Source organism: Lissotriton vulgaris, chromosome 1_1 (genome assembly GCF_964263255.1).
Source record: "Lissotriton vulgaris chromosome 1_1, aLisVul1.2, whole genome shotgun sequence".
NCBI classification, from domain to species: domain Eukaryota; kingdom Metazoa; phylum Chordata; class Amphibia; order Caudata; family Salamandridae; genus Lissotriton; species Lissotriton vulgaris.
Genome location: NC_141685.1, coordinates 1,706,406,725 through 1,706,431,707, shown reverse-complemented (window position 1 = coordinate 1,706,431,707; position 24,983 = coordinate 1,706,406,725). Strand labels below are relative to the sequence as shown.

Here is a 24,983-nt window from a genome sequence, read left to right as displayed (position 1 = left end):
CAATTATAGTTACTTACATTTCAAGACGCTACCATAAAAGAAACTGAAAGAAAGGAGAATGATTTCTGTTGGTTTGTTTCAAAACCAATTTCAGAAGTAAAATCTTGAACCATTTAGAATCAAAATGATTCTGGCTTAGTTATTGCCTTCATTAGAAAGATTTTGAGGAGAAGTGGGTAAGCTTGCCCCAGCTTGTGGCACACTTTTGTCATAGCCACTTACCACCACCTGGCTGAATTTCACGGATGTACTTCTTGGCATCTTCAGTCTGGATTGAGGAGGCGTCCACCAATTCCTCTCTCCAGCATCGGACATTGTGATTGAAGTCTATGACACTAAATTGGTCATCAGAGCGCAGGTCATCTAAGATAGTCTGCATCGCTTGAACTGTCTAGGGCAGAAGATAAAATCAAAAGATATAAATTGCTTTCTGAGGACGAACATAGAAAACTCTTTGTACCACCTATAGTATGCCCCAAGAGTCTTTCTTAGGAAACTATTCAAAAGTAAATACAGATTAAAATGTAGTGGCAAGTCAGTTGGTTTTTGTAAACATAGTATAATTTCATTGTTGTTATTTCATCCCGACTTAGCTTCCTATTTTGCTGTAAATAGGAATACTTTTTGTTTCTGCTTGAAAGTTACAAACACAATTCTCCTTTTCATATGATCACAGTCAGCAGTGCAGATGATGAAGCCATAACTTGCAAAATGTTGCCTTTATATTTGTGTATTACAAGAATGCAAAAGAAAAAGGCTTTCACTGAACACAATGCCCCTTTTGTGCTCAGAGATTTACCTTTCAGGGGCTGATTACGATCTCGTCCGGAAAGCATTCTAACCGATTCGGTTCTGGAATGCTTTCTGAATGAATCGGATCGGGGGAGTCCGACCGAGCGATGTTGATGCATCCGGATGCTTCCGGATACGATTTGGTCAGACTCCCATTGACTTCAATGGAAGCTTGTGTTCAGAACTAGAACACAGGCTCTCATTGAAGAAAGGGGTGGATGGGGAAAATCGTGCCCTCTGAGGCACCCCATGCTGCCTGCCACACATTGTGCATAGTTGGAAAGGGAGGGTACCTTGGGTACCTCCACGGGCCCCATTTGAAAGGCCCCGGGTGAAGGGGAGCCTGCTATGGGCCCCCACAGACAGATCCTGACAGCTGTTTTGTTTCGGGGAAACCGAATTGGAATGGCTGTCCGAATTGTTCATTATAATTGCACGCTCGGAAACCGAGTCCATAGAGCTGTACGATTCTGCTGCTTTCCGTCAGCCGTAGCGGTTTACGGGCATCGTAATCAGTCATTGTGAACTGTGGATGATTCGGTCAGAAACAAGCGTTCCGAATCGGAGTCGGCAAACCCAAATCCGATTCGAAGTCCTTCCGAACGGCATCGTAATCAACTCCTCAGTCGGGCAATATAGCATTTCAAGATAAATTGTCTTGCATAATAATACTGGGAATTTGAATGCAATGAAATCCACTAAAAGGCCAGAGTACATCACTGATTTATGGGCTGGTTGGACAAGACATAAAGTCACAATGATCACTCGGGTTGCAGTATTTGTGACACATTCAAGAGGTAGAATAGAGTCTTAGGGTGACCCTGCTATAGAAGCTAAAGTTAAAGGAAGATTAAACTCAGAATTGTACAATCTGTCAAATTGTTTAGGAATGGAAATTTTCGTCTCTTTTTGTATGTTAAATAGGGAATGTGAAGGTGAAGTTGTTAGAGTGAAAAATTGCGTGATCGCTGCAATGACTGCCCTTTGCCCTTCAAATACCAAGAAAATACCAAGGAAAGACCTTCAGTTTTTAATATATATTTGTTATTTGAACATAGTGCTTAATCAAGATTTATAGTCTTACACTTTCCTCTAAATTGAGTTGGTAACACACGAATCAATGTTTCAAAGAATAACATTATTGTACTGGATCGATGTGATACATTGTATGCACTTCATCGGAATTGAAAAACATTATTTAAAAACAGTATGTACTTGTCTCATCTTCAGTCCCCACATCGAGCCACTGACGTCAATAACAAATAATATATTTTTTGGCAGAGGAGACAGATTTTCCGGGGCAAAGAAGTGCAGGAAATATCCATTAAAGATCTGTAAAAGAGCATATGAGTAATCAGATAGTGGTAGGCAAGAACACTCATTGCTTAATGCTGTTTTGCACAGGTGAGAACAGAGCTATGTTTGACTTTGAGAAACATGAGATAATCGCAAGCCCTTTAGAGACAGAAAGTTCTGAAATTCCTGAAGAAATGAAATCACCTTGAAAGCATTTTTAATATTACTTTAAAGAGTTTGCAATATTTGCAAGGATCTTGCCACCCCTAACAGTTTTCCATTCCACTCTGCATAAGTAACGACTTAATGAACACACACCTGAAGTTCGGAAGAAGTTTCCCTCTTTGTGTCATACTTAACAACAAAGTTCCCATCTACCGCGGTTGCGGAGCAATCCGGACATTTTCGCTGCTGATCCACTGTGGGCCGGAACGAGATGTGAGCCTTAAAGAAGCAGAACAAGGAATCACTTTCAGTTAATAGTATGGTTTAAGTGTTTAGTATTTAGTAGCGCTGCTCCTTCCCACCTATATTCATCCTCAAGAAACATCTGAGATCCCTGAAAAAATAACCCCGGCAATCCAAAGTGCATTCTTCGACGAATATGAAAAATTAATTCATGCCCATAGAATGGTTATAAGTCAATACCGTAGGGTCACAACCTGCATTCAAATGCTAAAACACCCGTAGTCCACAACAGCCAAAAAAAAGCTAGAATGCTCGCCTTTCACATCATGTTGCAGGAAAGAACTCTCTCAGGGTCCGAAGAGCTGCACTTACTAGACCTGAGATTTAGAATGTATCCAGGGTTCCGGGATGGGTAGTATGAGCAATTTTATCACTGGGCATGGCTTTTCTAATGTGTTTCTTTGTGTACTCGTAATTGTGTGCATTTAGTGAAACGTTGGACTCACCCTTTTCTCTTCTTTTGAGATATTGACAATTCCAGCAAAGTGATCCCCAAGAGAATTAGGAACAGCGATATACTCAATTCCCTGGGGCTCGGTAATGTAGACGTCAACCTACAGAGGAAAGAGACAAGAGTTGTTTGAGGTTTCAGAACCTGACAATGGGCAATGCTTCGTATTGCGCACTCTTTGCTCACACTGACACATATTTCTGCAGTTATCTCCATGCTGCGGTTTGTAGAGTGTGCTTCCTCCATCGAGATCCCGTTACCCCAACACATGTTGACATGAATAAAAGACCATGGCATTGCTTTAGGAGAGCTCAATTCTATTTTAATGCTTCCATCCCACCACCTGCTTCCTACCACCTTTTGTGATGTGGTAGGTAGTAACACATAATTACATAGACATTACCTCAGTATTTGAGCATGATAATTGAAATGGGAGACATCGTTTACAACGCACATGTTACAACGCTTGCCATTACAACGCAATTTTTACAACTCAAAAACCATTACAACGCATGTCATTACACTGCACGCCATTACAACGCATTCCGTAAACTAACGCCCTGACAAAGTTAGAATTAGCAATTTGCATTGGAATGGATTGTGCGTTGTAAAAAATGCGTTGTAATGGCACACGCTGTAAAAGTGTGTGTTGTAACGTGTGCTATTCAATTGAAATACAGCAATAACAGGTAATATTCTTAACAACAAGAACAAGCAACAACAATACCAATAGTATTAATAATAATACTAATAATAATAACAACATCACACAGTGATATAGAAACTAACTGCTTTGCAAAGTAGGCTTGCATATTTTGAAAACGTTGCTCTTTACGCGTTTTTTTATTTTTTGCAAATGAACTCTTTTTGGCGGCAATCCCACATTAACCCCTTCGCTGCGGCGGCTATTCCGCCGCAGCGCTAAAGGGGTGGGGCGGCCACGCGGCGGCCGCATGCTGGTGACGGAGCCGCTCCGTCACCAGCCGCGGTTGAGCTATGCTGGTGACGGAGCGGTTCCGTCATGACCCGCCCCGCTCATTAGAACGCCCGCGCAGGCGCGGCGGCTGGGCCATGACGGAACCGCTCCATCATCAGCACAGCTCAACTGTAGCTGATGACGGAGCGGTTCCGTCATCAGCAGGGGAGGGGTTAAGAAACATAGTCACCCTTTTGGGCATGAGGGGAGCTTATTGCGAAGAAAGGAGTTACATTTCTTGATGTAAAAATAATCAAGCCAAAATCGTGCCTGAAGAAACATTCTAGATAATTATTTGTTTTCTGGAATACAAAAGGTGCGAGATATTCATGTTTGTCTTTCGGCCTATCCAACCTCCCGAAAACCTGCCACAACATTATGGCTTTCCATGAAAGCCAAGCTGCAGTGTTGCTTACCCAAGGCACAGAGCTAAATCATGCAAAAATACAGCAGAGGGACCCTGAAAACCTAAGACCATAGGCACGGGGAGCAACCCACCATGGAAGAAATACTTAAATGAACATGAAAAGGAGCTTCCACAAGGGATAGAGAATCAAATGAATGGAAATCTACCAAAAACACCCACAGAATAGCTAAGTTATTTTAGAAAATGTATTTTCAGTTGATCATTTTTGATAAAATCATTTAGTTCAGCATTGAAAAAGGTCAGTTTCTCATGTAAAAGAACATTGGATTATGGAATCATGAGGAAACATCAGCCCAAGTGCAAATATGACAATAAAAACATGACACACCGTTCATTCATTCAATCAATCATGCACACTCTCTCTTTCAAACAAACCAAGTATTCACATTCAACAAAGCATCAAAAGCAGCATACAGTGGGAGAAAAAGAGCTAAATTATGCCTTTTGTCCCCCATAATTGATAACAGTCCATCAACCGATGAAGAGGAGCTTGAAAGAGGAAGCTGTGGCTGTCATTGAGGGCGGGGCATCCTGTATAGATGGTTTTAGTTTCAATATGTCTATGTGTAAGTTCAATTACCAGTGAATCATAGTTATTCTGGGCGTTGTAGACTGTCTATCTGCACTTAATGCACACATTCAGTTTTGGGTAATGCACTGATTTCACCCATAGACAGCGTCTCTGAAGTTCTTGCAATTTACTAAAATATAGAGGAGTTTAACTAAGCATTATATTATAATTTTCTTTAAATGACAATACTATATTGAGCCCTTCCTGACTGCTAAAAAAGCAGGGTGTTTTTTATTATAGCCCTTTTCTTTGTTTCCTATCTTGTCCCTCTCCCAGAAGTGTGGTTCAACCTAGATTCACTGACCAACCTTTTTAGGTCTGGCCTTTGAGCGGACCTGCACGCAAGACTATTGTCATGAGTGAAGTAAAGAACATCCATCTCATATACCCCTAGCAAATTCTAGTGGGGTTTCCTTTAACTTACTGGCAAGAAATTTACTCCAGCCATTGTCAGGAGTTCATCAACAGTTTCCAGAGGGGGAAAGGTTTCAAGAGGAATTAGTGAATATTCACAAAAGTGTAAGTGATGAAAGTACATACACTTCCAGGGCATTTCCGCTCTGGACCATGCACTGTTGACAGAAACCTTACCTGCAGGTTCTTGGCTAGCTTTCCTGGCTCGAGGTGGATCGTATGCTCGTAATTCCCCAGTTTCCGGCGCAGTGTTTCTTGGTAATTGATCTCAAATATGACTTTAGTACCAGGAGGAACGCTCAGGTCGGCTTTAAAGTTTTCCATGTCCATAGCATTTGTTCTGGATGTCGTGGATATCAAAAGTTAGTTTTTTCATTGTTTTCTGCACCATAATATACATTTAGATTTGCTACATCTACTAAAACACTGACTTTATAGTGAGTTCAAAGTAACCAATAACAAGAACCTTATGTACAAGGAACCGTAAAATCCTATTGATTGAAGACTTTGAATGCTTTGACATGTAATTCTTGTGAAAAGTATCACCGGACAGTAATGGCAGCACCAACCGCTTGGTGTCTGAAGACAGGTGGGTGGATTACATAGATAGCAACAGTTTTGGAGCACTTTTGCCCAGACACGTGTACCTCCATTTGAATGGAGGGGCAGTCAAAAATGGAATCTTTGCAAAAGAACATTAAACTGTCCTAAATATCATATTCAAGTGGTGGACTTACCAAGGAGGGCAAAAATGAATGCAAGGTTGCACCAGCCTGATCTAAGTCATCTGGGACTGCTGATGCAAAATGCAGCAGAATCACTGCCAGCTTGCTCTTCCAGACCTAGGTGTGGCACCAGCAGCTGCTTGAAAGACTCTTCCTTCAGTCTAAGAGCTACACTCATCAACCCTAGCCCTGGGACCTCCCATTGGTGAGAGGGTTATTTGTTCTCAGTACTTATGCAATCCAAGGAGACTCTGGTGAGACTGCCGTTATGGAGTGACATTTAACCCCTTCGCTGCTGATGACGAGCTCAGCTCGTCATCAGCCACAGTGGTCGTGTGCGGATGACGAGCTGAGCTCGTCGTGTAACGCGGTTTTTAGAAAAAAGCCGCACAGAGCAAAAATAACCCCCGCACGCATGTGGTTAAAGAGCTTTAGCGAAATGGCTACAGAAAAATACATGGATGCTAATAAGTCAGTTCAGTAGTGCAAACAACGGGCTGCAGGACTATGCTAATATTTCCAAATGTGTAGGTCGTTGGAATGGTAGGTAGAGTGTATACCTTCTATGTAGGTGTACATAATACACTCGGGGGTACCTCAAATCTAGGTTGGTTGTATGTTGAGGGTGTGACCTGGATTCTCGATCACAGAAATATTTGAAACAGCAATTGAAATGTTATTTTCCAAAATGGTAGTATGACTTAATAATAGGTGGGCACTGCTATTATTTTCGGTATTTTATCTGTGCCGACAACATTTCTTTCTATTAATGTATGTCTTTTTTAAGTATAATCTGTATGGCTTTGATGTAGTTTTAACAAAGTGTGTGTCTGATTAAAACTTCCATTTGGATGTTTGTTGTTACAGGTTCTTATTCATCTACCTAGTAAATCCAAAGTGCATGATTGTCACGTGTGTTCTGCACAATCTATGCCTACTACAAAAGCAACACAAGAAACACTCACCCATAAATATTGTACAATCTCACATAGTTAGACATTTACAGTGTTCACCTTACAAGCCCAGCAGCCTTTCCTTTTGCTCTTGCCTGTGAGAACAAGCTTCTGGCCACCGACTTTTCCTTTATAGAACCACTAAATGTGATGCCATTGACGTTCCTAAAAGAGAGACACAGAGAAAGCCTCATATAAATACAATGAAAGAAGCAATGCTAAGCATATTGACCCATGGAGAATCATTAACATTTGGGTGTTGGTCTTTTGACTCTGGTGTGGTGATTCATGGCTTGTGAGCATTCTGCACTGCTTGCCTTTGTGGTCACTAGATGACCTATTCTCTTCTGATTTTAATTATAATCGAGTCGGTAAACACAATGGGCCAGATGCATCAAGCGAAATGCGCTCGCAAAAGGGCCAGATTCTCAGAATCTGGCCCTTTGCGAGTGCAATTTTTGCATTTGGGATGCATCATCCCAAATGCAAAAATCGCTATTAGAGAATTCGCTAAATTGCGATTGTTTGCATTTAAGGAATCTCTAATTGAGATTCCTTAAATGCAATGCATGAAAGTATCAAAAATAGCGAATTCGCTAATAGGGCACGCAAATTACCACGAAGTACAACTTCATGGTAATTTGCAAAAACTTTGAAAAATGCACTTTTGGGCATTTTTCAAAGTTTCATGTTGCGCACACACATGCCCTAAGGGCATGTGTGTGCGCAACATATGTGCACAGATCACATTCAGGGGTGTAACAGGGTGTCCTTTGGACACCCCTGCACCCTTGAACTCGCAATCTCAATTTGCGAATCGCTAATTGCGATTCGCAAATTGAGATTGTCTTCCCATTCATTCCTATGGGCCTCTAGGCCCATAGGAATTAATGGGGAGGTATTCATTAATTGCGACTCGCAATTTGCGAGTCGCAATTAAGGAATTCTAAGGAATCGCTATTTTTATAGCGATTGCTTGATGCATTCCATTTTGCTATTCCTTATTAGCGATTCCTTATTTTTCGCTAATAAGGAATCGCAAAATGGATGCTTGATGCATCTGGCCCAATATTCTATATTTGCGGTAACCCCTTTGTGGTACCTTGTACCTTACACCAAATATAGATAATTACACGTAGGAGAAAAAATTAAGGAAGAGACAATCAAGCAAAAGTCCTCATCTATGTTTTGTTTGTCTGTGAAGTGAAGTTGGGATTAAAAAAAGGCCCAAATCTGCCCCAAAGGTGAACTCAAAAGCTTGTTGCTTTCATCTCATGCAGGGAAACCCGCCTGTGGTTAATCTAGCTGTATTGTCTGCCAAAGGTATTCTGGTTCTTTGCCAGAAACCAATGAGAATTGCCCAAACTCAGAGACTCTTTTATCCAATCAGAACAGAGCCACATGTTAGGATCAACCTAGACGTCTGCTGGCCCCAAATCAGAACAGACAACATGCAAACTCACTATGAATTGCGCAGGCCAGTCATTTTGCTCTATAAACTGGAGCACTGAGACCTTCTTTTCGAGCATGGACTAAAAATAATCACCAGACTCAACTGGAGATTTTTTATATTCTTGTCCAAAGTGATTACAAGAAGTCATTGCTATTATATTTAAAAGACAAGTTATATATATATAAGTTTTTCTCATTCACTCCTTTCCCTCCACATGGTTGTACGATGCTCTATTAACATATGGGCATGCATGGTCTATGCTCTGTAAAACAACATTCTAAAATAAATATAATAAATATGTGCATGCAAAAAAAAGTTAATAAATAGCCATATGTTTAATTTGTTGCTGAAAGTAGAGTTCAGTGTTTTTTCTAAAGTGTTGTGGAACGTTTTATCAAAGAGCAATGGTTTTCACCCAACAAAGATTTTGAATTTCATTATAATTTTCTATTTATTATACTAAAATATGTTAGACATCATCCTGAAGGGATAACAATAACATTTATATTGAGCAACATAGGAACTAAAACCACAGGCATAACATTAAAGCACAAATTTCGGGGGAGTTCACGTAGACCAAGTCAGTCTTGTATCTGGCAAGGAAAAATTCAACACACACTATGAATCTCCGAGTCTGTATAGGAAGCGTGGTTACTCCGTGAACCACGAGCCACCCCTGAGATCATCTGGTGATCCAAACTAGAATGTAAGATAACTGTGCTAACAGGAGAGACTGATCCTCAGAACCTAACGTGTCACTATTCCACCCATTTGCAAAATCAGCTATATTTTAAACATGGTGGCCCAGAGCACCCCTGAGCTTTATAAACCACGATGGCTATGAATAATTAATTCTGAAGGCCAGGAAAAGTGTTCCAGTACCACAAACATGACTTAAGCTCTTCTATTTTATTCTGAGACCAACTTGGGTAACATTGAAAGGATATGACGTAATAGCCAGAGCAGCCAACATTGGAGCAGGGGAACCAGGGGGTATATTAACAAGACAGGTGATAAAAATATTGCTGTTTTAGCGTCAGAAAACTGCCACTAAAACAACGATAATTGGCTTGATAATATGCTCTATGGAATTCCAATTGAAGCCCATGGTAGATGTCCTTCACAGTTTTCTGCCGCTAAAACAGCGATAATTTTATTGCCTTTCTTGATAATATGCCCCCAGGTTTGAGTCGCGCATCAGTTCAACTTCCTGTGATTCTGCACAAATCACTTAATCTCCATGTGCCTAACAAAAATAAATGAATGTGCCCTTGTGTAACGTAACTGGTGCTCATGTAAAGCACTCCAATACCTTTGGGTCGAATTTGTGCTATAGGAAAAAATGCCTCTATGTGGCTTGCTACAGATTCATGAACAGTCTGAAGCTCAAAAAGAAGCAGAAGATTTGCCACCATGAACGCCAAACATTGAGCATCCTATTTGATGCCTTCGTTTTTTAAAGTACTATGAACCATATTTATGTGGCAAGAAAGGAGCCTTAAAGTGCAGCACAGCACTTTAGAGAGAGCGAGGAAGTTCCTTAACTCAGTGCACGAGTCCAAAGGTGTGAGGGACATATTTACAAAAACCGGTGGATAAATACAACAATGGGAGAGTACAACAAAAGGAGAGCTCAACACTGGGAGGGCACAACAATCAAAGAGTACAGCAATAGGAGCGTACAACACAGGGCGAGTACAACAATGGGAGAGTACAGAAGTGGAAGAATATATCAATTGATGAGTACAACAATGGAAGAGTACAGCAATGGGAGAGTACAACAATGGGAGCGTACAACAATGGGATCGTATAACAATGGGATCGTATAACAATGGGAGCGTACAACAATGGGAGAGTACAACAAAGGGAGAGTACAGCAGTGGAAGAATATATCAATTGATGAGTACAACAATGGAAGAGTACAGCAATGGGAGAGTACAACAATGGGAGCGTACAACAATGGGAGCGTACAACAATGGGAGAGTACAACAAAGGGAGAGTACAGCAGTGGAAGAATATATCAATTGATGAGTACAACAATGGAAGAGTACAGCAATGGGAGAGTACAACAATGGGAGAGTACAACAATGGGAGCGTACAACAATGGGAGAGTACAACAAAGGGAGAGTACAGCAAGAAGAGATTTGATAACTGCATACACAATTAACAGAATGGTAACAAGACGGCGAAAACAGTGCAGGCTTCAGACAGTACAGGATCCTTCTCAACATGTGTCCCCTCTCAAACACCCCTTGTCCCCACCGCCCTCCCCAACGATATGTACCACCTACTAAAAGCAGGTAGTACATATTTACGTCTGACTCTACTGAACCAGGAAAGCATGCCTCAAAGGACCCCATAATTGCGGGTCTGGCGAGTTATTCCCAAATTCTAGTTGCTATAACTCATGATCCCTTTTAGCTCACGGTATTTTCTCGTGCAGTTCAGAGGGAACCTGTACTTGGTACAATAATTATAATGCTCGTTTATGTTTTAGACAAAAGTCTAATATCGACTACCATCAGGGCAGAAGCTATTCAGGCTTTAAAGGTTGCCAATAATAACTACTCATGGCTTTTTGATGCAAACGTGGGCTTATAGTGTTTCTTATCAAGTGGGTAAATTGTTTGGTAACCCGTTTCCCATACCTCTTTCAAGCACCGCATTGTATCGCAGCATTTGTGTACCTCTTCCCTTTGCGGAGCGTTGAATGCCTCCACATACAGCTAGCATGCTCCACCCTTCGGCCTGGCTGCGCGTCACTTACATGGTGAAGTTATTGATGAAGGCATCCTTCGGAATCTTGATGTCGAACGCGAGCGTCCGCGTGCGCTTGTCATTGTTCACCACTTTGCTGCGAATCTTGGTGTTCACAAAATGCGAGGTGATCCTGGAGTCCACCCGGTAGCTCTGAAGCGTCACCGCGTCCCCAGTGTCCACCTGTTCACGAAAAAGAGCGCGCACACGTCAAATTAAGCAGGCAGGTGTGTGTGCGTGCAGGCAGCGCGATGCTCAGTTAGGGAAGACGAGAAGCCATGGCGCCCTGGGAACCTCTCTCACACAGAGGAAACAACACTGCAACTGCACTGAGGCTCGATGTACGAAGCATGCTTTTAAGTAGAAGTCATTCGAACCCAGAGTGCAGGGACAGGCTGGGGTAGATATTCAAGAAATATAATGAAAATGGGAAAAACTGCAAGTCTTACACCAACCCATGGGCGTATGTTAGTCTATTAACTAGTTAAAAACAAATATTGAATAAAGGCATGACGTATGAAGCTCATGGTCCTTTGTTAATTGAAGGAAAACACGTTTGGTGCCTGCCTGTAACACCAGGGGATTACGGGGCATATTATCAAGGGGGTTTATCTCTGCTTTTTTGGCTTTAAAAGCCAAGAAAGCGGAGATACAATTTATCTCCCTATTACCTAGCTGTCGCTAACACCAGTTAGCGACAGCTAGTAGGAGATAGCGACCATCTTGGGCCCCACTTTGCATGTCAGTGATATTTATCACTAATGACATGCAAAGCGGGCGTGCCAAGATGTTAGCGACTGAAAACAGTTGCTAACATCGCTATCTCCTATTACCAACTTTTGGAGATATTCGCGCTAAGCGCGAATATCTCCAAAAGCTAACACTTGCCCTGAGCAGTTCTTAGCCATGTTATCCAATGGGAGGTGGATAACATGGTTAAGAGCATTAGCTCAGTAATGCATGAATATTGCTTACTTTTCAGCGATATTCATGCATTGCGGAGATTTTTATCGCATTTGCGATAAACCTTGGTTATACCAAGGTTTATTTGCGGTAAAAATCGCCGCAGCTCAGCGGTAAATTTTTGTCTCTAACCAAGCAATAGCGATAATTATCGCTATTGCTTGGTAATATGCCCCATATTTACAAAAATGTACCGCAAAGCAGGGCAGCAAAAACAGTTGTAGCGTTCCCTTGCGTGAGAGGCAGCGTGCAGGGCTGCCTCATATATACTGAGACATGGCACTGTCCTGCTTTTTCCCCAATTGTGCCGCCAGCGTCAGGCACACCTTAGTGCAAAAGTGTGCGTGTCAAGTCAAGCATTGGTTTTGTATTGGAAGGCCATCCTTCCAGGTCAAAATACTGTGCTTAGAAAAACGTTTAACCTTGTCCTACTTTCATGTGCTCTGTACAGTGCAGTCTATATACAAAGCTGGAAAGGACTGGAGAAATAAAAGCGTTTCACCACTATAATGCCAGTGTCAAAATGGCATTCTTGTTATGTGAAACTCTGTCTACTTGTTCAGATTTTTACAATCGCCCTGCGCCTCCAGTGCGCCACTTTTAATATGGGGAAATGTGATGCACCGGCGGCGCAAGGGGCTTGAAAATAAGTCTCCATGGGTGGTTGCATGGGAATACCCATGCACTATCCATCGAACGCCTGCTTGACGCAAAGTAAGGCAAAGCAGCGCTAGGTGCAGCTTTGCATTGCTTTCAGGTGACTTCCCAGAGCAAAAAACACTTTGCACCAGAAAGTAAGTCCTAGATTTGCATAGAAGTCATGCAACACAGGGCAGCAAGTAAAGTTGCTGTGCCGTGTTCTGTGGAAGGTAGAGAGCAGAACAGCACCATATCGAGTAAGATGTGGTTCTGTTCTGCTCTCTCCCTACTCCGGCGCATGTTAGGCAGCCATGCGCAAATGCAAATACCCTTGTTCAATACTGCAAAGGTGTCTGTATTGTCTGAGACGTCGTTTTTTAATGAACCACATGGCTGCTGGGCGTTTTCCCCCCCCTGTGCTGGAAAATGCCATTTTAGTGGCACCATGACGAGCTCAGCTCGTCATCAGCACACGACACCCGTGGGTGATGACGAGCTGAGCTCGTCATCAGCATCGAAAGGGTTAAAGGGGTTCCTTCCAGTACAAAAACTATGATTTAAAACTGCTGCCTACTACTCTGTGTGCTGTAGAATTCAGCACACGTGCAAAGTGGGGAAAATGGTCACAAATTAAAACATTTTGCCTCAAGCATGTGCAGGATTTTGGTGCAAATCCATCTCTGCAACTTTTTGTAGATAGGATTTGCGTCAAAAGCCATGGGTGGCCGCCTGGGAATGCCCAAGCACCACTCATGGAATGTCTCCGTGACGCAAAGTAATGCATACAGTGCTTAATTTGTAAAACTGTAAGTGCCAGGTCCCTCGTTAGGAGGTCACCTCAGCTCACACCACCCATTGCCCGGCCATTGCTGTCAACGACAATACAAATACAACTACTAACCATTACATTCCGAGAAGTGGGACAGTTCAGACTATTACAGGCCTTCAAAGCAATAAGAATGGCTTGCACGGTAGGTATGAGTCGTTTTTAATGAAAAATGAATTTATAAACAACTGTTGTTGCGCTCATCTCTAAATAAAATGAACAGCCACCATGTCATAGGTGCTGGGGTAAACAATTAAGTGTCGGTGCCGAGCACCGGAAACCACCAGCTCAAATTAGGCACTGGTCAGGCAGCACATTGTGCAACTATGCGTTACTTTGGGTTATAATCTGCTATGGTTTGTAAATCCTACCTGAGCAGTTTGTGTTGGGTTTGCAGTTGACAAGTAGCACAAATCCTATTCAAAACATTTGTAAATCTGTGCCTAAATTTTAACTAAACATCTTAAGCCAATTTGTATCACTTTTGTGACACAAACCTGGTGCAAAATGTTAGTTAATTTCTCCCCAGGTCTTTAGGTCTGGCATATCCTGTGCCTCCAATGTAGGTTTTTGCACATAAACCAATACACTTCGTGCCACCAACAAGTACAAGAATATCAACATACAGGACCTTACTGAAAACAAATATGTTATTCCTTCCTAATCCATGACTTATTTTACACATTGACCAAACAAATGCTAACTTTACATTATTCCTTGTGAAGCACAATTGTCTTTGCAATCTGGTGAGACACTTAAATCGACTTTCTACATTGTAAAGCGCAAGTCATGTCACATTACTTAAATGTGTTTAGAGCACAACAATGCAGAGACCCCTATTGCATGTTTTAGCATTGAAGCAGTGATACATCTCTTTGCACTGCCTTTCCCTTATTTTTTCCCACTGCGCACGGTGAATGTGTTGTTGGAGTTTCTCTACTCACCCACAATTGGGGTTGCATCTTCTCGAAGAGCCTTTTAGACTCTCATAAACTTTGTAGACCTGATTCACAAAGGGCCTCCCATAAACTTTGTGGACCTGATTCACAAAGGGCCTCCCATAAACTTTGTGGACCTGAATCAAAAAGGGTCTCCCCTAAACTTTGTGGACATGATTCACAAAGGGTCTCCTATAAACTTTGTGGACCTGATTCACAAAGGGCCTTAAGATGCAGACTATGTGACTATCACAGTGAGACACTGTGCCATCTCCTGTGTACATGTGTTCCCTTAAAAGAAAAGAGAAAAATTTTATTGAAACCAATTTTTAACATGCTACAGATTCGCACTTGCAGGCAAGCTGTAATTAGCTGGTTGGGAGGAGGTTCAAACATTTTAGCATGCCGTGGGGTAAAATTTATGAATCTGGTAGAGTCTGAGATTCAAAAAGCAGAAACAGACCATAGATAAGGCCTGAGACAAAGTGGTCAAATCAACGAACAATAAGACACATTTTATTTAAATGAACTTTTAACTTGTTACTATTTTTATGGAAGTCTTTTTTGTATATGTATGCTTTATGGTTATGATTAACCAAATAAAGTAAATGTTTGACTGACTGACTGACTGACTGATACATCTCTTTGCACTGCCTTTCCCTTATTTTTTCCCACTGCGCACGGTGAATGTGTTGTTGGAGTTTCTCTACTCACCCACAATTGGGGTTGCATCTTCTCGAAGAGCCTTTTAGACTCTCATAAACTTTGTAGACCTGATTCACAAAGGGCCTCCCATAAACTTTGTGGACCTGATTCACAAAGGGCCTCCCATAAACTTTGTGGACCTGAATCAAAAAGGGTCTCCCCTAAACTTTGTGGACATGATTCACAAAGGGTCTCCTATAAACTTTGTGGACCTGATTCACAAAGGGCCTCCCATAAACTTTGTGGACCAGATTCACAAAGGGTCTCCCGAAAAATTTGTGGACATGATTCACAAAGGGTCTCCCATAAACTTTGTGGACCTGATTCCAAAGGTTCTCCACACTCATGGCGGAGGCTCTGCAGTCATTGGAGAGTCTTTGCGCTCCTGGCGAAATCACCATATTTAGAATTCTCATTGCAGAGATTCAGCCCTGAGTGCAGAGACTTCCCTATGAAAGTGGGGCCTCCACCACAAGTGCATAGACCCTTTGTGAATCAGGCCCTGAGTGTGGGGCTGCTGGTGCACCAACCTAGAGCAGCGACTGGCTGCCTATAGAACAGTAACACTATGCTCCAGGGCCATACAATATAAATAGCTGCATCACCCAGAGATTTCGAGGCTCCGTAGGACTCTCCTGGTCTCTCGACAAAGGTCGCCAATGCAGTACACAGCTGAGCTAGCACTCTAGGTGATCTACAAAGTGTTAGTGTGATAGCAGAGGGTGGAAAGCTGGTTCCGTCACCTAAATTGCAATAGTGCAACTGTGGCTGCTTGTCATTCCTTAGCAGCTTTTGGTGCACCCCAATGTCCAATTCAAGATTGACTGCACTTCTGAGTAACAAAAGGTCCATATGCTGCTAATTAGTCCTGCATGAGCTCCACGTTTCCAAGATAGCATCTGCTCAGACTTCAGATGTAGCGTTCATCTCTTTCCACACCTTTATGTGCTCTAAGGAGTGTATACACAAGCTCCATGGGTGGAGGAAGATTGTCAGAAATTGAGATAATCTGGGAGTCCCGTTGCATTGCGACCCACTTGGAGCAGGGATGATGATTTCTCCCTAATTAACTTTTTAAAACAAAGTGGCCTGGAAGTATATTTGTCTGAGAAATACAATTTAACTGCATTGGAATTATACTTTGCAATTTTTCAGTCCTGTTATGAGGAGAAATCTTGGATGTGGATGCACATCATGGAAAGTAGTTTAGTTGATTTTAAGTCATATCTTTGTGGAACTGATCTGTCTGCTTACTATTGTAGTCAGTGTAAACACTTCCTGAGTCTAGCTTCTTTGTAGAAGGTTAGAATACCTCACAATTTAAAAGTACCCTTTAAGTTGTTAAAAACTTAATAAAAGTGTTAAAAATAAACATACAATAACGTTCAAACGTTTTGAAGAAAGTTGAGAACTTGGCAACTGGTTAAACATTAGCCACTAAGGACCTGAATTGGAGTTTGGCAGAGAGGCTACTCTATCACAAACATGACAGAGTACCTTGCCCACCAAACCCTCAGTCTGCGTGGCCTATTCACAGTCAGGCAGACCGTCAGATTCAGTCAGCAATGCCTTCATGGGCTCTGTCAATGAAAAACTGAATTGCCTGATGGAGTGCTGGACATGGGAGAAAGGGCATTAATCTTCCTGCCCTATTTAGGGCTGACAGCCGGATATCCTTTTTAGGTTGAGCATTCGAGAGCTCTTCTATATACTTCAGTGTATACTTATATGTGTGTTTACTTTGTGGGCTCTGGAGATCAGCCCCAGGAATTGTCTGCTTCCACTTTTTTTCTTTTCAACTGCCTCTATTTAACTGTCTTGATAGAAAGCGACCAGTAGAGGTCAGTAAAATGCCAGAATTGCTTTTTGCTGAGGGACTTTCTTTAAAAAAAAATTCTGACAACTGCCTCTATTTAACTTTTTTGATAGAAAACGACCAGCAGAGGTCAGTAAAATACCGGAATCACTTTCGCATTCTCTAGATTCCAGTCCATAGAAATTGTTTTCCACGAGCACCCGTAGACAATAATCTTTTTTTCAAATCTTGTATTTTCAGTGATATGACCACCAAAGGCCCTGATTTTATATTAAAAACAGAGCTTTGGACTATAACATTTCCTGCTGAAAGGCAACATTTCTCCCCATATGTTCCCATACCTGGCATGTCACGCAGTTTGGTGCTTACTTTCCCTCCATGTTCAAGAACAGTAGATGTTTCAGCAGGGAAACAGCCTGAACAATGAATTTTTAACAATGAGTTGCCTTAACAACGACGCTTAAACAACGACCTGCAACTGAACCATGACCACCTCAACAACTACTACATTAAACAACGAGTAGCCTTAACAACGACTATAAACACGATCAAAAATGTAATTTGTTTTCATTTATCTTGTGAGGCCAATAGATGGCGCTGTAGGATTGTTTTCAGATGGTTTTTATGCTGACATGTTTTTTTTTTTAAATCAATTTGAATAATGGATTTGGTTTTAATTTTACGCTTGATATGCCGCCAATTAAGTTAGCATTTTAGTTGTGACCACTTTCACATCCCAGCTTCAAGGTGTCATTCTGTGTGATCTCTGGCATTTTGCACTTTTTTATTCAGATTCGATTACTCAGTGCTAAAAAAAAAAAAGTATCAAGCAGCTACTGGAATATATATAAATGAAATGAAGAACAGACCACCCGGCACTTCCGCTTTCTTTATCCGATTCTAGCAGTTTTTTTTTCATCACTACGATCTACCATTTCGCGAGGTTTCATTCATTTATTTTCCACCATTCTTCTCTATTTTTTGCCATTATTTCTGTAGCTCTAAGAATGGCTCCACTACGAGTATTTTCCTGTTTGATGACATCATCCTAAAACAGCGTGGCCCAGTTCGCAAAGTAAAAAGAGATTTTCCGGAATAAAACGTCAATACCAGCAATATTTTACTTAAATACAAGGTTGGAGATTAACAGTTAGTACCAGTGTAGAAAATGACATTAAAATCTGAGGTAAGCGTCTACGTGTAAATATTAGTATTGTTAAAAAAGAAAAAACACTGTAAGAATGGCATTTTCAAAGATAGCAGGTTTTCATTAACTCCAATTTCAAAATATGGGTAGATTCGGTTTGCACGTCAAAAGAATTATTTTCGTGGTTCAGTTAAGTCGTGGTTCAATAACTTAGTGGTTAGGATTTGGTCGTTGTTTAGACTTCGTGGTTTAGGCACCCGTGCTTTCAGAGGTAGTTGTTTAATTATACAACCGTTTCATCACCCAAGCTAATGTGCTGTGTAGCTAAATACATATAAGGTCCCAATGCGAGACCGATTGCATTGCAAATGCTTCCTTCTGTTTCCCACCACCAGGGAACACCAGACAGTGGTGAACAGAAAAATTAAAATAAAGGCTCCACACAAAACTCCCTGGGTGTGGCATCATTAGTTATTTGTTTTTCATACACAAAACTTCCACTTCCAGGGTTTGTTTTTGTAAAACAAAAAATGTTGGTGGACGGCCGTCAAAATCAACGGGGACCGTCCACATAACGCTTGGTATCTTCAGAGGAACCATTGTGACAGCCCTTCCTTTGAATGTAACGAGATTACAACTGGACCAGCAATGACCTCTGAATATGGCAGTCTTTTGTCTGTCAGGGTAATGAACCTAAAGGGAATCGCCACCCTGGCGGACATAGTAAAGATCACAATACAGGCCAAAAGTCTTGAAGCAGAAGTGCTACATGGAATTCACAGCAAACCAGTTGATGAAGAGCCTGCTTGTTCCGACAGAGAAGGTTTATGCTCACACTATGGCGCCACACATCTAGAGCACTACTGACTGAATACAATGTGTCTGTGGTAGTTGAAGTGGGTTGAATTTGGTAAATGGTTTTGTATTTGCGAGCACTATGATGTGATGCAGCATTGAAGGCTGATTCTTTGTTTATGAACACACTGCTCCTGGACAGTTGAAGTTTAGCAATGAAGGTTGATAGCTCCATTAAGAACAAAGTGATCCAGTATTGATGGGGGGCAGCATGAGGTGAATATCTCATTATGAGCTCAGCCTTCAGGGTAATAGAGATGCATAATTGAATGACTGATTGCCTCATTACGACCAGAGAGCCCAGGGGTAAATGGGATGTAGCATGGGTTGATTGCTTCATTTTGTCAGCACTCTAAAAGAGTTTGGGTGCAGCAACGGAGGAACTGATTGCCTCATTATGAACACACTACTCCTGGGACATTGGGGTGCAGTTGGGTTGCATCACTGATGGGTTGATGGCCCATTGATGGGTTGATTGTCACATTTGGGGATTTATAGTGTTTTAGAACCTCCTCCTATGTTGGAAGAGGGAGGCTGCGCGCTATGGGTTATGAAATTTGAATAGGCGGCTAAAAGGGAATGGTGTGACCCTATGAGGTTCCGTGACAATTGTAAGTGGTGTTTTCGACTCGCTCGAATATGGTCGAGTCTGGTATCTATGAACCGCAAATGACGTGTTTAGTGGGTGCACGCGTTTTCGCTGTGCTAACCTAAACCGTTCGTCTGTTTCGTGGGTTTCTTCATCTGAAACCACGGGTTCCATTTTAGATATGGCATCCATTTTGTTTCTTGCCCTCAAGTAGCCATCGAACGGACACTGTTCGCTTCGTGACCCTGGGATTCCCAAACTCTTGCGGAAGACACGTGTTCCTTTGAGGATGTCTTTATGACGAGGGGGAAGACACTGCAAGGCAGATGGCCCCGCTCGAGGCTCATCTTGCCGTGCCGGTCTATTGTCTCAGTTGTGCATTCATTAGGCACGTCTCCTTTGATCCCTGAAATCGTGTTTCCTAATACCACCCCCTTTACACTCTTTTCGATCTGTTCGCTATCCTCGTCTTCCTCTGCACCTGTTTCTGACTCTTCCTTGATTCGTTTACAGCCGAATGGAATGCACTAATGGTGGGAAGATGTACTTTTACAGTTGGGAGCTGGCGATGCTACTGTAATTATGTTCCGGGACCCTGAATACATGAAAGCGACCCCCTATGAAATTTACTGTGGGAACCGGGTTGTAATCTTTTGTTTGCCATGTTATCGTATGACGAAAAACTGTATAAAAGGAGCGATCCACAGATACAATTTGAAGCAGTCTCCTTGAACTTACATACTATGTACTTCTTGTGACTTCTGTGTTCCCTGCAATAAATAAACCTCGAATCTTTGACGCCGAAGGAAGTGTCCTGTGTCTCTGTCATTTGTACGCCGGAACAGGTAACCCACGAAGGTTTCAGGTGTTATCCCTGGCACCGCTGGGTCTTAGAAAAACCCAGTCCTTCACCTATTTGAAGACGTTCCTCATTTTTTGCCATTATTACCTGCGTTTCTATTTCGCTTAATCATCCTTCTAAAGGAAGCATGCATTAAAGGAAGGAAGGACAAGACAACCATGGCCACAAATAAACATTAGAAAAGGACAGTAAAAGTGTCATGTGTCCAAGTTAGGCCCTATAGGAATTAGTGAAATTTGTACATGAACACAGTCCTTACCTGAAGTTGCTTTCTCTTTGTCACATCAACCTTTGTTACACATTTGCATTTGTGACTCTTTGAATAGTTTCTTGGAAACACTGGCCTTGCTTATTAAGAATACTTTGTGAGCACACTAGCACACTGCCTTAACATTAGGGACATGGCCCTCACGTGCATGACACAAACGTGCTTATTATCACGTCCATGTGGCGATGCAGCTATATGTGAAATTAAAACAATGGCATCCTGATCACAATCTCGGAAAGGATACCATTTTATATATATAACCTTTTGTTTCCTAACATAATCAGAGGAGACACTTCTGCAGACTTTGTGACTTCGTGGGGTAGCCACGTGCCAAAGCTTTCACCTAGTAGGTGACCGACACCTCTCTGAGGGGTGTCCAGTTCACGACCAAGACGAGCTCTTACACACTTACTCATCAGGTAATGGGGTTAGATCGTCCAGAAGGGGTTTCTTGTCAAAACATACTTCTGCACCTAAGACACGTTAGGGTAAGAGGTTTGTAGGTGTGCACTACATAGCTATATTATTGTACATGTATGCATATATAAGTTGTCTCAACAAAATGGTGGACCTATTAATTATGTTCACGGTTTTGAAATTCTGTATGACTTTTGTCTGCTTCTGTCTAATAATCATCACTACCCTCGTTTTCTATGCAAGAATCATTACGTTTCAATAAATATTTAAAACACTACTCTGTGTATTCTTGTATATTTCTCTGAGTGAAAGAAGGCATGAGTGACTGAGTGAAAAGTTTGAGGTCTGACACCACGGTTCCTGAGGGGACAGAGTTGTCATGTTCAGTGGTTGCCAGAACTGTTCACTTCCGGTCTAGGTTTTGGGGGCTAACGGTGGCACTACAAACTGGCTGATCCAAGGGACAACATATCCTGCAGGGATGCATGGAATCAGTCTGCCACCATCCTAAAATACCTTGCCCCCAAACGCAAAGGTTCCTTCGAATTGGAAACTACACAACAAAAGGGAGAGGTTTGAAAGGTGTTAAGAGTTAAAACTCAAAACAATACACAGCGTACTTCTAACACCCAAGCAGGAATGAGACACACTAGTACGAGCAGTAAAACCCAATAAAAACTGTAACTTTTTATAATATGACCTTTCCGACTAAAGGAGGGGAAATCCCACTTTTAAGGTGAAGAAGCTTACTCCCTACAATAATATTTTGGTTTTCCCAAATTCAACAACACTCAAGTGAATATTGTGTCAGAGTGTACCGTAATGTTCGATGGGGAGATGAGGGGTGGTAATATTGATCCATTACAAAATCATTAGATATTTACTGGAAGGATACATCACCTCATTCCCGGTGTCAGACCAAGGTGATCCAGAGATGCTCCTGGAGTAGCGGAGTTTTGAGTACCTTAGGTTGTGTTTTGTCTGGGTTTGACTTTAGGGTGAATCTTTAAGGTGAATCTTCAATAATGATCTTCCAATTTAAAACGTGCAATTGGATTTGATCAGGTTTTAGTTTGCTATCCCCTTTTCTCCAGAAATTGTACTTTGGACAATGCAGGCAAAAATCAGCATAAACCTGATCACGAACTTAGGCCAAGAATATGTTGGCTACTGAAGTGCATGTTTTATTTTAGACTAAAATGTACTGTAAATGCTTTCACAATTCCCACCTACTGAAAAACATGTTTACTGTGATGTTTTCATTTTATAAAACACGTCTCTGTGGCTCCAGTGTACTTACAAAGTTAAAATTGTGCAAGCGGCCTCATTTGATGAAATACATGCAGGTCAGTAACCCCCATGCAAGAACGGCCATTCGCAGCACAAACAGAGACATCGATTTCTGAGCAACGGTTTAAACATGCATTGATTTTTGGAACATTTACGTGACAGAAAACATACCTCTTCCCCATCCTCTTCACTGCTGGTTGTACTTCTCTGTGAAAGAAAAACAAACCATGTTTGTTACAACTGCTGCACTATTCGTGTGTGTGAAAAAATGTAATATAGCGCTGTGACTTTTTTTATCACAATCTAATTAATACAACGATGATTAAATAGAAGTAATGTTTAAATAAATAGCAATTCTAGAGAGAGCTTAATCTTCACATAACATGGCGTCTTTAATGTTCTTTTTATAGGCATGCTCTAACGTCAGAACTGTAAGAAAAACACACTACTGTTTGCTTGTAATAAGTGTAATAAGAAGCTCTTCACTCGAGACTCTGGACGCCGCATTTGCCAAATTTGGAATTCTACATCATTACGCCTTTGATGTTACTCCCCTTGACATCCTGCATTAGCACAGCATTGTTTTTATCTACACGTCAAAAGGTAAGTGCCGCACGGCCACTGGAGAACATATGTCGACTGGCCCAGGAACAGATGACTTTGTCGTGAGAGCCTCGATGCCTCTATATATTTGAGCCAATGGGCGAGTGTCCATCTAGCTAATCATCGGTGTATTCCTACCACACTTGGTGGATAGATGCATAAGATTGTTGCATCTGCTGTATTTTCCCCGTACTCCATTCACCTTTGCATCTTGGAACATCTCTTATGAGCGCCCTATGAAGGTGTAACCCATATGGTGGTGGCCACCAAAACGCGCTTCGGACCGGGTTCAACAGCAGTTCCAGGATTCCAATTTCTGATTAAGAAGCCTACTTTGACACACATAATATTTGTAGGGATTAATGAAGACATCTGAATTATACCAACCAGCTCTATATCAATATTTAAAAAAAAATAAGGTGTCCAGCATCTACTGTATAACATATGAAATATGAAATTGTTCCTCTATATCCAAAGCTTTTTTTGTTCCTCTGTATTTGTAACCGTTAACTTAAATGTGTGCTGTGGATTTTAAGGAAGATATACTATATTTTGTGTGTTATGTGTATGGTCTGAGTGATTTGGGTGTGAGTGGGTATGGATGAGAAGTTTTAATGTATATCGCTAGAGGGATAAAGATTAGAGTTATGAAACTCTCATTGAGTATAAGTTCTGTTTTCTTTGTAATTATTGAAATTTCTTTCACAAGAAAAATAAATGCATTTGAATCATTTTGTATTAAATAAGTAAACATTTATGCACTAGTAACTAGTATTTTTCTGGTGTTTGTGGCCTGGTCATATTGGGAATATTAGTTCCAGATAATAGCAGGATATCCACAATTAACTATTGTAGCAATTGCAATATGGTGCCCTTTACTTTTAAACATATTCATCTAAAGCACAGCATACCACCATTCCTAATATTCCAATCCAACACACATATTTCCACTACACACCACATGCATACACTCAAAAACCCACAGTTAAAATACATTGCCATTTACAATTCCATTAGCTCTAACTCAAAAAATCCGAGACCTATTGCATTTCCAATGCTTGTTAATGTAAAGTCTGGTCAGGCTACCATAGTTGATCAGGCTTTGTGCCAAAACCTATGGATGTTGAGATAATCTGCTTTCAGAAAAGCTCCCCTTGATGCAAAGAGATGAAAATGTACATGGGGATGTTGAAAGGCCACCTGTCCAGCACCAGACACAGTTTGTGCTGGAAAGTAAATGAGTGCTGCTGCTTCATGCTGCCTCGTGATGCTCTAGCACCATTGCAAAGCATTAATACTTTTTTGTTAACAATACAACTGTGGCTGACCAAGGTTTTGCACTTAAATTTCAATGTTGGATAGTCAATATGACACTGAGCACAAGAACATCCGGAGCTGGCCACAAAAAGCTCCACTGTCAGGACAGATACCAAAGTCTAATGGAAAGGATGGTGCACCAGAATTAGCAGTCCAGGTAGGCTGTCGTATTTTGAAAAAATCCTTTATTATTTTCAATCTTTAAAAAGGCCTCAGCCAACATGTTTCGTTCTCATACGAACTTCGTCAGGGCTAGAGAAAAACCTGGTGACACGTAAGGCAACCAAGTATAGTTTGTAGTTCAAAATTTCCACCTCGTCAATAGATCAAATTCTTGGAATAAATAGATGGGACATATTAAAAGGAGTTCGTATTTTCCGTAGGATCCCGAGTCCGTGTCTCCAAACCCGTGGGTTTGGAGACACGGACTCGTGTCAGCTTCTACCCCCATTCTCTACGCATACT

General features: G+C 41.5%; 1 protein-coding gene across 1 annotated transcript in view; it reads right to left on the bottom strand.

Moving 5' to 3' along the window:
* ITIH2 (inter-alpha-trypsin inhibitor heavy chain 2) overlaps window positions 1–24,983 on the bottom strand; it is a 271,633-nt gene that overhangs the window by 180,675 nt on the left and 65,975 nt on the right. The window contains exons 3-10 of the mRNA XM_086918960.1: window positions 22,770–22,805; window positions 11,294–11,466; window positions 7,134–7,238; window positions 5,573–5,735; window positions 3,003–3,110; window positions 2,407–2,532; window positions 2,008–2,124; window positions 223–391 (exon numbers count right to left, since the gene is read on the bottom strand). Coding sequence (XP_086775086.1) covers window positions 223–391; window positions 2,008–2,124; window positions 2,407–2,532; window positions 3,003–3,110; window positions 5,573–5,735; window positions 7,134–7,238; window positions 11,294–11,466; window positions 22,770–22,805 — 997 coding nt within the window. The remainder of the gene's footprint in view (window positions 1–222; window positions 392–2,007; window positions 2,125–2,406; window positions 2,533–3,002; window positions 3,111–5,572; window positions 5,736–7,133; window positions 7,239–11,293; window positions 11,467–22,769; window positions 22,806–24,983) is intronic.